General features: G+C 41.3%; 1 protein-coding gene across 1 annotated transcript in view; it reads right to left on the reverse strand.

Moving 5' to 3' along the window:
- CTTNBP2 (cortactin binding protein 2) overlaps nt 1-14369 on the reverse strand; it is a 187160-nt gene that overhangs the window by 55899 nt on the left and 116892 nt on the right. Inside the window, 3 exon segments of the mRNA XM_014544027.1 lie at nt 9005-9084; nt 10176-10271; nt 12477-12752. Of these exon segments, the coding sequence (XP_014399513.1) occupies nt 9005-9084; nt 10176-10271; nt 12477-12752 (452 nt within the window).

Raw genomic sequence — 14369 nt, forward strand, 5'->3', positions numbered from 1 at the left:
CCTCAGCCCGGCCTGCACCCTCTCCAATCCGGGACCCCTCGGGGGATGTCTGACTGCCCAAACCGGCAGTCCGACATTCCTCTCACAATCCTGGACTGCTGGCTCCTAACTGCTTACCTGCCGACCTGCCTGATCGCTCCTAACCACTCGACCTGCCTGCCTGATCGCCCCTAACTGTCTCTGCTTTCTGGCCTGATTGCCCCCTAACTGGTCCCTTGTCAGCCTGGTCACCCCCTAACTTCCCCCCTGCCAGCGTGGCTGCCCCCTAGCTGCCCACCTGCCGGCCTGGTCGCCCCCTAACTGCCCCCCTACCGGCCTGGCCGCCCCTAACTGCCCTCATGCCAGCCTGCCTGATCACCCTTAACTGCCTCTGCTTGCTGGCCTGGTCGCACCCTAACTGCTCCCCTACAAGCCTGATCGCCCCGTAACTGCCTCTGCCTCAGCCCCCATCACCGTGGCTTTGTCCGGAAGGAAGTCGGACATCTGGAAGATGTCCGGTTGACCTGGTCTAATTAGCATATTACCCTTTTATTAGTATAGATAGGAAAGGAGCAAAAGGGAGGCCAGACATTACAAGCATGGCCACCTGGGAAAGCTTCAACAGGAAGCTGCAATTTCACACTCCCCAGGGAACCACTGGTCCATTCCCTGCAAATCACTGGGGGAAAGGGAACATGGAACATGCACAGTGAATCCAGGTGATGTAGGGAAGGTGCCTGTCAGTCTAGCCTGTAACAAAAATAACTGGCCAGATGGGGTGGAACCATGGCAAGTGTGCAAAATCTTAGAAAGTTAAAATTCTGAGACAAAGGAATTCTCTCACTCTTGGCTCTCTCGTTTCTCTGGCTTTGCTCCTGCCTATGTTCCTAGAAGCCACATGGTGGACCCCACAAGCAATGGACTGATGGACTGCAGCTGGGTACACAAGTAAGCTAGCTGGATGCTGGATTGGACTATGCATACATGGAATGAAAACTCTGGGCAATGGCCTTAATCCTAGCTCTGCTAAAAGCAAAATGGGACTTATTTCATTGGTGGGACGGAAGGAAATAAGACCTTGGAAACTCAGGGGTCTAACCTATGCAAATAAATATCACTCATTTTCCTGTGCAAGTCTCAAAAAATTCCTTTTTCTCGTGACATCGCAAGGAGCCCATGTCCCCTAGCAACAGATGGGGACACAGAGAGCTCCCCACTGATGACACTAGGACTGTAATTCTGACATCTTTGACACTCAATTTTAAACAAATAGTTCATATATGACTTTAGAGTCCCAGATGACAGTTACTATCAGTTTATTAATATTAAATCCCCCCAACAATATTGGCACATTCAGCACCAGAAGTCACAAAACTGGAGTCTTTCTTGTTAGAGCAGGTTTTAACCATTTGCTAAGGTCCCTCTTAATAGAATAGGTATAAGAGAGTAAAATTCAAGAGAAATTATAGTGCACACATGGACACACACATATTTTCTGTTTTTAAAAGTTACTTAATTAAAACTGTAAAAGCCAAGCTTAGACTTGGCTACTAAACTCAAATAAGCCTAGGCCCTCATTTATTAATACAGACATAATAATTTGGGTCTGTATTATAGCTATTTAAAAAGATAAAACTAGCCCTAGCCGACTTGGCTCAGTGGATAGAGCGTCAGCCTGCGGACTGAGGGGTCCCAGGTTCGATTCCGGCCAAGGGCACATGCCTGGGTTGCGGGCTTGATCCCCAGTGGGGGGCGTGCAGGAGGCAGCCAATCAATGATTCTCTCTCATCATTGATGTTTCCATCTCTCTCTCCTTCTCCCTTCCTCTCTGAAATCAATAAAGAAATATATTTAAAAAAAAAGAAATTTCAAAAAAAAAAAAAGATAAAACTAGAGATATCTTGAACATAACCCTCCCTTGTCACCTGGGCTCCGCTCTTATGAACTCCTCCTGCTCCAGCCCTCCTCTGGGCTGACACTAGCCCAACTGGCCAGAATCTTCCACCACGAACACGGGAACCTAAAGATCCACTGGTGTTGAAGCCACCTCTTCTTCACATGAAGGAAGCAGCTTCCTCCTTCCACTGGGACCTTACCCAGCCTTGCTCTTGTACACCCTGAAAAAGATCAGGCTGGACCTTGCCATTTGCTAAAGAGACTGATGGAGCTATGGTGGGCTGTCTTAGATACAAAACCATCACTTATGACCTTATTTTTATGGAAACATAGCATATTTATCTTGGGATGTATGAAGATTAAGTATAATCTCCCAGCGAAGATTGGAGTGGACAGCCAATAGATAGAAGAATCTCATGGATTATGTCCTGAGGGATTCAGAGCCCTACATGTTAAAATAGGGCTTAGATTAGGGTGACCTAATCAAGTATTTTTCTAATATAATAATCATTTATAGTCACTGAATTATTAAAATAAAAAATTAACAATAAGCACAAAAACAAACAAACAATCCAATTAAAAAATGGGCAAAGGACCTGAATAGACACTTCTCCAAAGAGAACATATAGATGGCCAATAGACATATGAAAAGATGCTCAACATCACTAATCATCAGAGAGATGCAATGTAAAACTACAATGAGATATCACCTTATGCCTGTCAGAATGGCTATCATCAATAAATCAACAAACAAGAAGTGTTGGTGAGGATGTGGAGAAATGGGAACCCTTGTGCACTGTTGGTGGGAATGCAGATTGGTGCAGCCACTGTGGAAAACAGTATGGAGTTACCTCAAAAAAATTAAAAATGGAACTGCCTTATGACACAGCAATTCTACTTCAGGGTATTTATCCACAGAAACCCTAAATACTAATTTGAAAGAATATATGTACCCCTCTGTTCATTGCAGCGTTATTTACAATAGCCAAGATTTGGAAGCAGCCCAAGTACCCATCAGTAGATGAGTGAATAAAAAAGCTGTGGTACATTTACATAATGGAATACTTCTCGGCTATAAAATGGGAGAAAATTGTACCCTTTGTGACAGCAGGGATGGACCTGGAGAACATTATGCTAAGCGAAATAAGCCAGTCAGAGAAAGACAAGTACCATGTGATTTCACTCATATGTACAATTTAATTAACAAAGTGAACTATCAAGCCCAACAGAGAGAGACTCGTGGATAAAGAGCAGGCAAACAGCTCTGGTAGAGAGGGTGTTGGGGAGGGGGGTTGTGAGAAAAAAAAGAGAGAACTCATGGACATGGACAAAAGTATGGTGATTGCCAGGAGCGGGGTGCAGGGGGTAGGGGGTAGGTAGAGGTGGGAGAAGGCATAGAGGGGATACATGGTGATGGAAAAAATAAAACAAACTAGAAGAAAAATTAAGAATAAGCTAATAAAAATTACAAATTGGTTAAGAGATAAATTTGAGCTAATGCAAAAAGTTCAACTGTTATAAATAATTAGTGATTAAGAACTCAAATAAATTAAATGTGTCCTTATAAATTCAAGGATAGAGATTTAAAATGTATTTGTATTTATTTAACTATTTAATGAAAGTATTTAAAAATAACATCATTTATTTTAAAAGCCTGATTTAAAGCCTTCGCTCCATTTGGTTTTCTGCATAAGGGCTTTAATACATGCATTTTATAGAACACATTTACATACATAGTGAGAACTGGCTACTGCAATTCTTTCTTAACCAACAGGTTAATAACTAGTATAAACTATTATTACATATATGAGAATGGAAGACCACCTAAGTTCAGCTCCCTAGGTTCCACCACTTCCTGAGGTTCTTAAGCAAATTATTTTGCGTCTTGGTTTATTCATCTGTAAATGGGAGTAACTGGTATAAGTACCTACCTCATAGAATGATCAACTGGGACAATCTATATACTTAGAACAGGATTTGGCATACATTAAATACTCATTAAAAGTCAGATATCACTAGGCTTGCTTTTTATTGTACAGATTTTCAACAACTCAAAGACACACCAGTGTGCCTTGTAATTACTGTGGCACTAAGTGGATATGTCACTCTCTGGCTCAAATCCTACCAGTGGTTTCCTATCACACCTGGGCTAAAATTCAAAGTCCTTGCCATGAACAAAGTGAACTACCAAGCAAAACAGAGGCAGACTCATGGATAAAGAACAGGCAAACAGCTCTGGTAGAGGGTGTTGGGGAGAGGCGTTGAGAAAAAAAAGAGAGAGAGAGAACACTCATAGATATGGACAAAAGTATGGTACATGGCCTGGCTTCTGGTTCTCTCTCAGACCTCACTGCCAGGCTAGGTATTTTTGTACCTGCTATTCCCTCTGCTTTAAACACCCTCCACAGGCCTTCACTTCACATGGTCTTCTGTTTACATGTCACCGCATAAAGGTCTTTCCTACCAACTCCATCCAAAGCACTTTCTGCCATTCCTTCCATTTGCGCTTTATCTCCTTCCTTTCTTTATTTCCCTCTATAGTTGTAATTAGTGCTGGCCTCACATTATAGGTATTTATGCATTTGTTTTTTGATATGTCTTCCCCACTAGATTGTAAGCTCCATGCATTTAGGGAATGCATCTTATTTACACATAGCTATATCCTACATTCCTAAAACTGCCTGCATTTAGGAGGCTCTCAATAAATAGCTGTCAAACAACTGAATTAAATAACTAAACAAGATACAAATATGCATAACATATGGTCTATCTCCTTAAGGGGTTTACACTCTTTTATGGTAGAAGAAACACTGACAACTATTATAATATACTAGAGGCCCGGTGCATAAAATTCATGCACTCGGGGTGGAGGGTCCCTCAACCCGGCCTGCGCCCTCTCGCAGTCCAGGCGGGGAGCAGGCCTAAGCCATCAGTCGAACATCCTTAGCACTGCCGTGGAGGCAGGAGAGGCTCCTGTCACTGCCGCTGCGCTCACCAGCCACGAACCCAGCTCAGGGCTTCTGGCTGAGCGGTGCTCCCAGAAGTGCACTAACCACCAGGGGGCAGCTCCTGTGTTGAGTGTCTGCCCCCTGGCGGTCAGTGCACGACATAGTGACCAGTTGTTCTGCCGTTTGGTCGATTTGCATATTAGACTTTTATTATATAAGATATTATTGCCTCACTCACTTTAAATTTTGAAGTGATTGCTAAAATGAGTTTAGTTTTTATCTTCATCCAAGAATTAATTGTTAGATTAAAAAAGCCCTTTCTGTACACTCATTAAATTGAGAACAGAGGTAACAACAGTGTTCATCTAGTAGTCTCTGGTTTGTTGGTCCCTCATAGTCAAACTATGTCTTATGCATCAGGAGATACATGCTTAATTGCAATTGGAATGTGACTAACAAATATTTCATTTGACAGATCTACTCAGACAAGGCTAATATGCAGTTGTAATTCAGTTGCATTGCTTTTCTATTCATTTAATCATCTAAACAGGTGAATGAGAAGCTCCGAGTCATAATCTTGTCTGGTACAGAGATGCTGAGGAGGGGGAGGGAGAAGGAAGTGGTTGTAGGAAATGACTCCACTGAGAGCATGAGGCTCACATTCCTGAAAACTAGTTGGTGACACAACTCCACCTTTCATTTATACAAAGGAATGAGACAGATCTCCTTCCCATCTGTATAAAACCCACAAGCTTACTGTGATGCATTAGAGAAAGAACAACAACTAGCAAAGAAAAAAGTGAAAGTATCAGATTGAGAAAACACCATCTTTCCTAAACTGTAAGGCTTTTGAATGTTTCCATTCGACTGTAGCTGCTTTTACAGTTACAGTGGGGCCTTGACTTAGGAGTTTAATTCATTCCGAGACTGAGCTCATTAAGGAGCTCGTTAAGGAGCTCATTAACTCAAATTACTCTATCAACTCAATGCAAAAAATCGGCCGAGAGACAGCTGGTATCTCAAAAAACTCGTTAGTTGGACACTCGTAAGTCAAGGCCCCACTGTAATCCCAACTAGATCAATAAATGGCTTTCAATGCTTGTTTTCCTCAGGACATCTGGCTAGTCCTGATGATCAAACAGCAGGACTTATACCTGCTAATTATGCCAAAATTCTTGGTAAAAAAAAAAAAGGTAGAAAAACACTGGAATCCATTATGATTTCCAAAGCAGCAACAATCTTTGACTCACACAACACTAATTAAAGGAGCCACAGCTGCTGATTCTTTGGAAGCTGCCTTTGAATCCATTTTTGTTGCAATTAGTAAGGTTCCAGTTGCACCTGATGCCAATAGGAAACATGGAGATAAAATCTTTGATATCTTTCATGTTTGCTTGCACTTGAACTATAGAGATTTTTAAAAAAAAATTAGAAATAACTTCGTACAAAGAAATTATTCTACAATCCAATGAATACATTTATTAATCGCTACTCCAGGTGTTTTGCTGCTAGAAATTGTTAAAGTTGTATGCTAGTACATTGGCCCAGTGACCTGGTTATATTTTACAAATTATTGGACACAAAAATGTTTGTTTCACCTAGATTTTAAGATTATGAAAACTGGTATATTTTCATTTTATTTAAAATCCTATGTTTATTGAAAGAGTAAGAGTGATGAACTACAAGATATACTATTTACTACAGTAGAAATTATTAATGCTTTTTAAAATTCTATATTAAATCCTCAGAAATTGAGTGCTAACATATGAGAACAGGAAAAAAGGCTAACTTTTTACAACTTTAATTGTATTAAATAATAAGAATTTTCTGATCACACACACAATTTCTTTTCATGAGGAGCAAATATACCAATTCATGGTCAATAACACAATTTTTGTAAAGGGTCATAGTCAAACCCATTCATTTTTTAATAAAAGCCTTCCAAATTAAGGCAGTAAACAAAATGATTGCTTAGTTAATGTTTTACACCATCAATATATCTTAATTTCTGACAGATCTCTCACACACAGACAACACCTATACCAGGGAACGCATAATCCTGGCTCCATCACTCACTAGCTATGTGGCCTTGTTAGCTCCCTCTGCTTCAGTTTTCTCGTCTATAAAATGGGTGTTATTATTATCTACCTCAGAGGGATGTTTTCCGGAACACATAAATAAGACATATTGCCTGGCACGTAATGAGTACAGTCAAACCTTGATTCTCAAATGTCTCCCATCTTGAACAATTCAGTTCTCAACCAAGTTGTTCACGGAAAACATGTCTCCATTTGGAACACAACTTCAGTTCTTGACCTGACAACCCTTTCATGCCAATGTTATCAAAAAGCTTCTCTCAGGTCACAAATAAAGGAGAGAATGTGTATCAGTTTACTGCTAAATCTTATGTTGTTAACATCTCAGAAAATTGTGCTATGAATATTTTTTTTCTTTCGTTGCTGGTGAAATGGATGATTAGCACAATTTTGAAACATAAAAAGGCCATCAAGGGTGCTGATATTGCTAAGGGTATGAAAGTGCTTACCAAACAAAGATCACAGGCAATGGAAGAAATAGAAAAACTGTTGATTTGTATAAACAAAAAGCAGTTAGCTGGTGGCAGTATTTCAGAGGCAATGACATGTGAACAAGTGAAGCTGCTGCACCCTTGGAACGAATGCAGAAAGTGATTTAAGGCCAGTAGGGAGTCGTTCAATAAATTTAAGAAAAGAAGTGTTTGTTTATAGATTAAATGCTACATTAGACATGTTCTGTATATAAGAAAGGTTGAAGCAGGGAATGATTTGGGGATCTGGAACGGATTAATTCAATTTACTTCATTTCTAACGGGGAAAAATGATTTGGTTTTTGAATAAACCGTGTCTCAAACAGCCTTCCAGAATGAATTAAGTTCGAGAACCAAGGTTCCACTGTACTGAGCAAATACAAAGCATTACATTTATCCACTTTGTATTGAGAATTTGCTACTTCCTCTTGATAACCATACTCCCTACTTCTGCCTTTTAGTACCAGAGCTGCCTACTATTAACAGGTTTGCGCAGCCAAAAACCACATGTGCCAGTCCCACCTGGACACGTCTAAGTTCTGGTCCGTGGGTGCGGGCAGGAATGATGTGTGCACCCCCCTGAAAGGCAGAGGCTTGCCCTCCAGGCTCTTCTCCCGCTTGTGCGAGCCTGGTTATGCAGTGGTGACGCTCAGGGGATAGAGCAGCACTGAGAGAAGGTCTCCCGGCACCTTTGCCCTCCCCGGATCTGTCACCTGCTAGGCCTTCTGTATTTGAAAAAATAAACTTCTCACACTGTGTAAACTATAATTTTTTTGATTTCTGTTAAAGTGGCTACATCAATACACTAACTAATGCTTAGACATTTACTCATTTTTCAACTATAAAAGTTTATAGCAAGGCATCTTGATATTTACAGCCATTCTCTTCCATATTGATTCGTTATTTGATGTCAAGTACTAGTGAGGGACAGACCATTTCCTCTTGCTCTGATTTTAACACTCACAGATGGGGAAACGAGGCAGGAAAGATAAAACAAGGCCTAATCATCTGGGCAATCTGCAGCCAGCTTGTAATTAACATCTTCCCCAGCAAGGACACAGAGCAAATGGTTAAAGAAAAACTCTCTAATGAGAGAATGCAGAGAGGGAGGGGGAAAGGGGAAAGGAAAAAAGGGCAGTTTTACTCCCTAGGCCGAGAAGCCAGCAGTCTCAAGGCTTGGCAAGATAAAGTTGCCAGGTGCTTTCATGAATTCTGGGGAGGCCACAACAAAGTAAAAAAAGGGGGGGGGGGGGGGGACCTTGAGAATGAATCTGTACCAAAATAGTCAGCGGAGGAATTTTGAGACCTGTAGACAGGAGGGTATATAACACCTCAGACCACCACCCAACTTGCTCTTCAGATTAGCTGAGAGCCCTTCTGTGCTTCATAAGCCATATGTATAGGTTTGCTTTGCTTTTTCAATAAAGGTGCATGCTTTAATTGCTTTAATAAATTGGCTTTTCACAATGCAGTCAAGGTCTCTCATATAAATTCATTTATATGAGAAGACAAGGATCAAGGTTGGGGATGGCCCTCTCTCACGGGTCACGGGGCTGTCCTGAACGGGAACAGCTCTCGGGTGTTGGCGAGAGGTGCCTATAACACATCCACCTACCAGCCTTAGGTAGTTCTGCAGCATCTGAAGAGGGATCATAGATGTGTACGTCACACTACTGAGGCAGCCTTCCTGAGGACCTGCAAGAAGGAAAAATACAGAAGAACACTGGCTCTGGTTGCCGGATTCAATATTTTACTGTTTATAAGCAAATGTTAGCAGAGCTTAGTTCCAATCCTCGGAAAGTTCTAGCCTTGCCCGGCATTAATGCACAGGTCTGGGGTCTCCCTTATTTTTCATTTTTTAAAATATATTTTTATTGATTTCAGAGAGAGAGATAGAAACATCAATAATGAGAGAAAATCATTGATCAGCTGCCTCCTGCATGCCCAACACGTAGGATCAAGCCTGCAACCCGGGCATGTGCTCTGACCGGGAATTGAACCATGACCTCCTGGTTCATAGGTCGATGCTCAACCACTGAGCCATGCTGACCAGACTGGGGTCTCCCTTTAGGTCTCTTCTCTAACTCCCTCCCTCCAAACCGCCCCCCCCGCCCCGTAAGTTCTGCTCTTCTCTCAATACACTGCTTGAGCTCAAAGGGATTTTCTAGGATGGTCTCACACTTTTTTTAAAACCTCAATAAGTATAGTTAAAACAACAAAATCAAATTTTATTACTTGAAATTGTAAAGACTCCATTCCCAAGTCTAGGAAGTACATGATGGTATCTATAGCCTTCAATTTCCTTGTATATAAAAATGAGGATAAACAGAAATATGTATCCCCTTGGGTTGTTATAAGGGTTTAGTGAATTTATACTTTTAATGTGCCATACACAACAGGGCTTAACACATAGTAGGTACTCACTACACATTAATTTGTACCATTATAATGATCATATTAATCATACACTGTACTTGACAGTAACAAACTTCTTTTAACTTTCTGTCACTCTCTTATCAGTACACCAGTTTGGCCTCTGGTTTATTCCTAATGAGATGCAATCAAAATCATAGGAATCAACAATCAAGACATCACCACCGGTGTCAACAACTTGGCTTTTGATTTTTCCTCTCCTTGTTCCAAGAACACTGATTAGTTAGCAGTGGGAGTCATATACGCATGGCTAGAGAATGCAGGACAAAAACATGCAGGCTTAAGAACTGGTACTTCGAAACAATCATAAACAAACGCTCAGTCAATGTTATCTCAGTTTAGAATATCTTTACCTGACAAAAGCACAGTGACTTGCTCTGCTTTATTCTTTTTCATGAAGTCCCACAGGGGCAGGGTGTGGCTCTGACCCACTGACCATGGCACATCTCCTAGTTCAAAAAAATGAAAATGTCAGAAGATGAAAAGGAATTTTTCTTATAAGGGTTGATGAATGATCTCCTCTGTGAGAACTCTAAGGAATCCAAAGGCATGTACAGAATTTGTGAATGGTCACAGGGAGTGAACTTTTGTTGAAGGTCAAGAGGAAGACCTTCAAACTACAGTCTTCTCCAAAGCTGTCCTAAGAAGGGACTTTCGTAGTTCTTCCAGTGCCTGCTTCATAAAGGCCACGCACTCTAAACCTGGTCCCGGCCTCCCTCTCCAGCAAATCTTTAGATTCCAGAAAGCACACACACATAACCTCAGGTGCTCAGATAAGACAAACCTTCCCACAGTCTGGCTCCTCTTGAGAACTTGTTTTCCTCTCTTCCCTTCCACAGATCAATTCCTAGATACCCATTCTCAGCATGTCCTAACATACAGGTGCCTACCCCACCTGTAACTTCCTGTTATCTGTTGGCCTGGGTCCTTTTAATCTAGCTTGGGTTATCAACACAGTAAAATCCCATATATGCATATATTAATAACAATAATAGTGTAGTTACTAATTATAAGTGGTTACAGCCAGGTGCTAAATGAAGCCCAGCACCCACAAAAATCAATGGTTTTAGACCTGGAATTCTACTGGAGTACCTCACCCTCATTGATGAGTATGAACAGAAACCATGGCTCAGAGGTAAATCTATCCACTGGTTGTGAATACCCAGTTGCCTTTGTCAGTTTCCAGATTAACTGGATGAAGGCTGATGTAGGGGCCCATTACCTTCAAAACATGGCTGTGCTGACTTCATTTATTAGACCCCTAAGGCTAACCTACCCCTTGAATAACACTCCGTTTAATGGGCAAAATGTGACCCAGAGAATCATTTCTGATTTCTTTTCTCAATGCAATTATTTAACTATATGTATTTTGTGATAATTATGGTAATTTTAATAAAAATTATTGCCAAAGAGCCATAAAATGCCAAAGAGCCATAAAATGAAGTTGTGAATAATTTGCTTTATTTATTCTTTATATATTTTTATTGACTTCAGAGAGGGAGAGGTACAGAGATAGAAACATCAGTGATGAGAGAGACTCACTGATTGGCTGCCTCCTGCACGCCCACACTGGGGATCGAGCCCTGGCTGTGCCCTGACCGGGAATTGAACGTGACCTCCTGGTTCATAGGCTGACGCTCAACCACTGAGCCATGCTGGCATGGCTGTGAATAATTTACTTTAAAATCTAGCAGTAATATATGTTTTGAAAGTGAATTAGCATTTGTGAGTGAACTGACAAAGACACTTTTTACTATAACAAGCCTACACATTAATAGCATGGTGAAAAGCACCCTTCCCTCAAACTGGACCATGCTTTTGCAACATGGTGCTGTTGAAAGTGTACAGGCTTTCCTACCAGGTCGACTGGGGTTTGAGTCCTGCCTCATTCACTCGTTAGCTGTGCCTTCAGGAAGGTCATCATGTAACTTGTCTAGCTATCTGTACACTGAGCCTGCTGCAGGGATCCACTGAGGTGCTGCTATAAAGCGCCCGGCACAGTTTTGGCATAGTGGCAGCAGGTTCCTGCAGATGTTTGTTCTCCTGGTTTAAGAGAAAAGAAACTAACCAGGGATAACTAGCCTTTACAAAGCCCTTATTATGCTCACGAGAAAGCAAATGTTATTTTCAGAAGGTCCTCAGAGGCTATTTCATGGAGCCTATTGAACAGGAATAACCAGTTATCATCCTGATTCATCCCATGTGGGAGCTTTGAATATATCTTCATTAAAATGCTTTTTCCAATTCTAGACTTCATTAAGACTCCTGTCCTTGGAGGTAAGGTGTTAATGGATTACAGATATCCTGGAATAGCCCAAGTACAAATTTGGAGCGGTGTTCAGAACCTGTGCATTAGCAAGCAGCTGTAATGTGGTTAGTTTCATGCATTTATCTAGAAGAGCAAGTGCAATCACAATACCACACCGAGGGCTTTCATGTTCTTTACTCTCTGAGTATCATCTGAGGCATAAAAGCATTTTTATACTAATGTTATGTAATGGCTGCATTGTGAATACTCAAGTGTCAGCACCAGCAGCTGCCACAAGTGAGTTTTTAATGTGTTTAATCAGTAAACTAAGTCTCAGGTTATGAAGCCCATAAACATAAATGAACCTGAAAATCTAACTTTCCCTTCATTGCAAGATTGTTGATACCTAGCATGATGGATTGCACACTGCTTGCACTGAGGCCGATGCTGGAGCTAGTGGTGTTATTGTCCGTCACATCTTCCAGACTCCACCATCCATCAGAAGAGATGGCTTTGAAATGACTTGTCAGAGCTCGACTCACTGCTTTTGAAAAATCATCCCAGGATGTCTGTTTGCGGATACTTAGAGCACCTATTGTATTTTCACATTCAAAGTCATCGGAACCATAGTTGCCTGGTTGAATCTCACCCACTGAAATCCTTAAGGGTATTTTAAGAGCATCTGTTAGAAGAATAAGGGAATTAGAAATTTAAAAAATTCTGATAGAAAAACAGCAAAATGATTCTATGAAATAAGCAAATCTGAACATTTTATAAGCAAACAGAAGGGCAGCTTCAATACTTCTTTAAATAACATTAATTCAATGTTCTTAATACTGGAGTACACTTTGGTCTTTCATCTATATCTTGACGCTTTCTTTGGAACCAGGTTGCTTGAACTGATTATCTTTCCTTGTATCTTTGGCCTTTTCTACTTCATTGATTCTTTCCCTTCAGCAAGATTCTCAAGTTCTTTAAAAAAAAATCTGAGAAAATTAGGGCCCTCTCTGGACCCTGAATTCTCTGTATTGTCCATTCTCTTCACCTTCATTGAGGCAGGTTATAGAAACATAAACAACATGTATATAAAAGAAACTACAGCGTGAGTCTACAGGGGCATAGCAGGGCTGTTGAGGACAGGACATTGAGGGTACCACTATTCATAGGGTTGCCAGGAGTAGGGGCCGACCCAATGGCATGTAACATACACATAGTTCTATAGGTCAGTGTGCTTAGGATAGTGGCTTCAGTCATACAACCTTGTTCTCAGCCTCAAGGTAGCCTTCTATTAGCTTGGAGAGCTTACCTTGATCTCTCTATACCCCAATTTCTTCTATAAAATGGAAGGGAAGTACAATCAAGGTGTGTACATTTTAAATGAATTTAACATACAATTACATGGTAAGTACTAGTAAGAATTTGATAAATGGCATACAGTGCTTCTAAAATGATCTTTCTAATCTCTCTATGACACCAACTGATTGAGGTCCCACCTAGGTGGGCAGCACTCCCTGCATTTCCATCCTTACAAACTGAATTATATGCTTAGTCACATGTGATTATTCCCAAATCCACTCTGTCTGCTAACAAATATGCTTAAGTCCTCAAACACTAGAAATCATACGTGAAGCATGAAAGGTGTGGTCTGTTCAAACAAGAATAGTATGTGGAACTTCAATCGTAGAAATACACTAAAATGTGGAAACCAAGATGGCGTATTCCCAAAACTCTGTCTGCTAACAAATATGCTTAAGTCCTCAAACACTAGAAATCATACGTGAAGCATGAAAGGTGTGGTCTGTTCAAACAAGAATAGTATGTGGAACTTCAATCGTAGAAATACACTAAAATGTGGAAACCAAGATGGCAGCATAGGTAAACACCGGAAATTGCTGCCTCACACAACCACTTCAAAAATACAACAAAAAGACAAAACCCACATCATCTACAACCACAGGAAGGCCGGCTCAGTGGAAATTCTACAACTAGAAGGAAAGAGAAAAGCACACTGAGACTCAGAAGAGGTGCGGTGTGGAAGTAAAGTGCAGAGGTACGAAGGTGCACGCGGAAAGGGCTGGCAGCTGAGGACTCGGCTGTCTTTTTCAATCGGGAGGGAGTCTCGAGCTCCTGACTGCTCTGAACTCCAGTTCCGGGCGAGTCTCTGGGGACCCAGACTCATACGGGGAGAAACTGGACTGTCTGGCATCAGTCAGAACTCGAGGGCGGCTTTCTCTCAGAGGTACTTGCAGCGATTACCAGGACACTGAGAAGTGGGGCCTCTTAGGGCAGGGCTGAGGAG

The sequence above is a fragment of the Myotis brandtii genome, unplaced genomic scaffold, assembly GCF_000412655.1.
Source record: "Myotis brandtii unplaced genomic scaffold, ASM41265v1 scaffold348, whole genome shotgun sequence".
Lineage (NCBI taxonomy): Eukaryota > Metazoa > Chordata > Mammalia > Chiroptera > Vespertilionidae > Myotis > Myotis brandtii.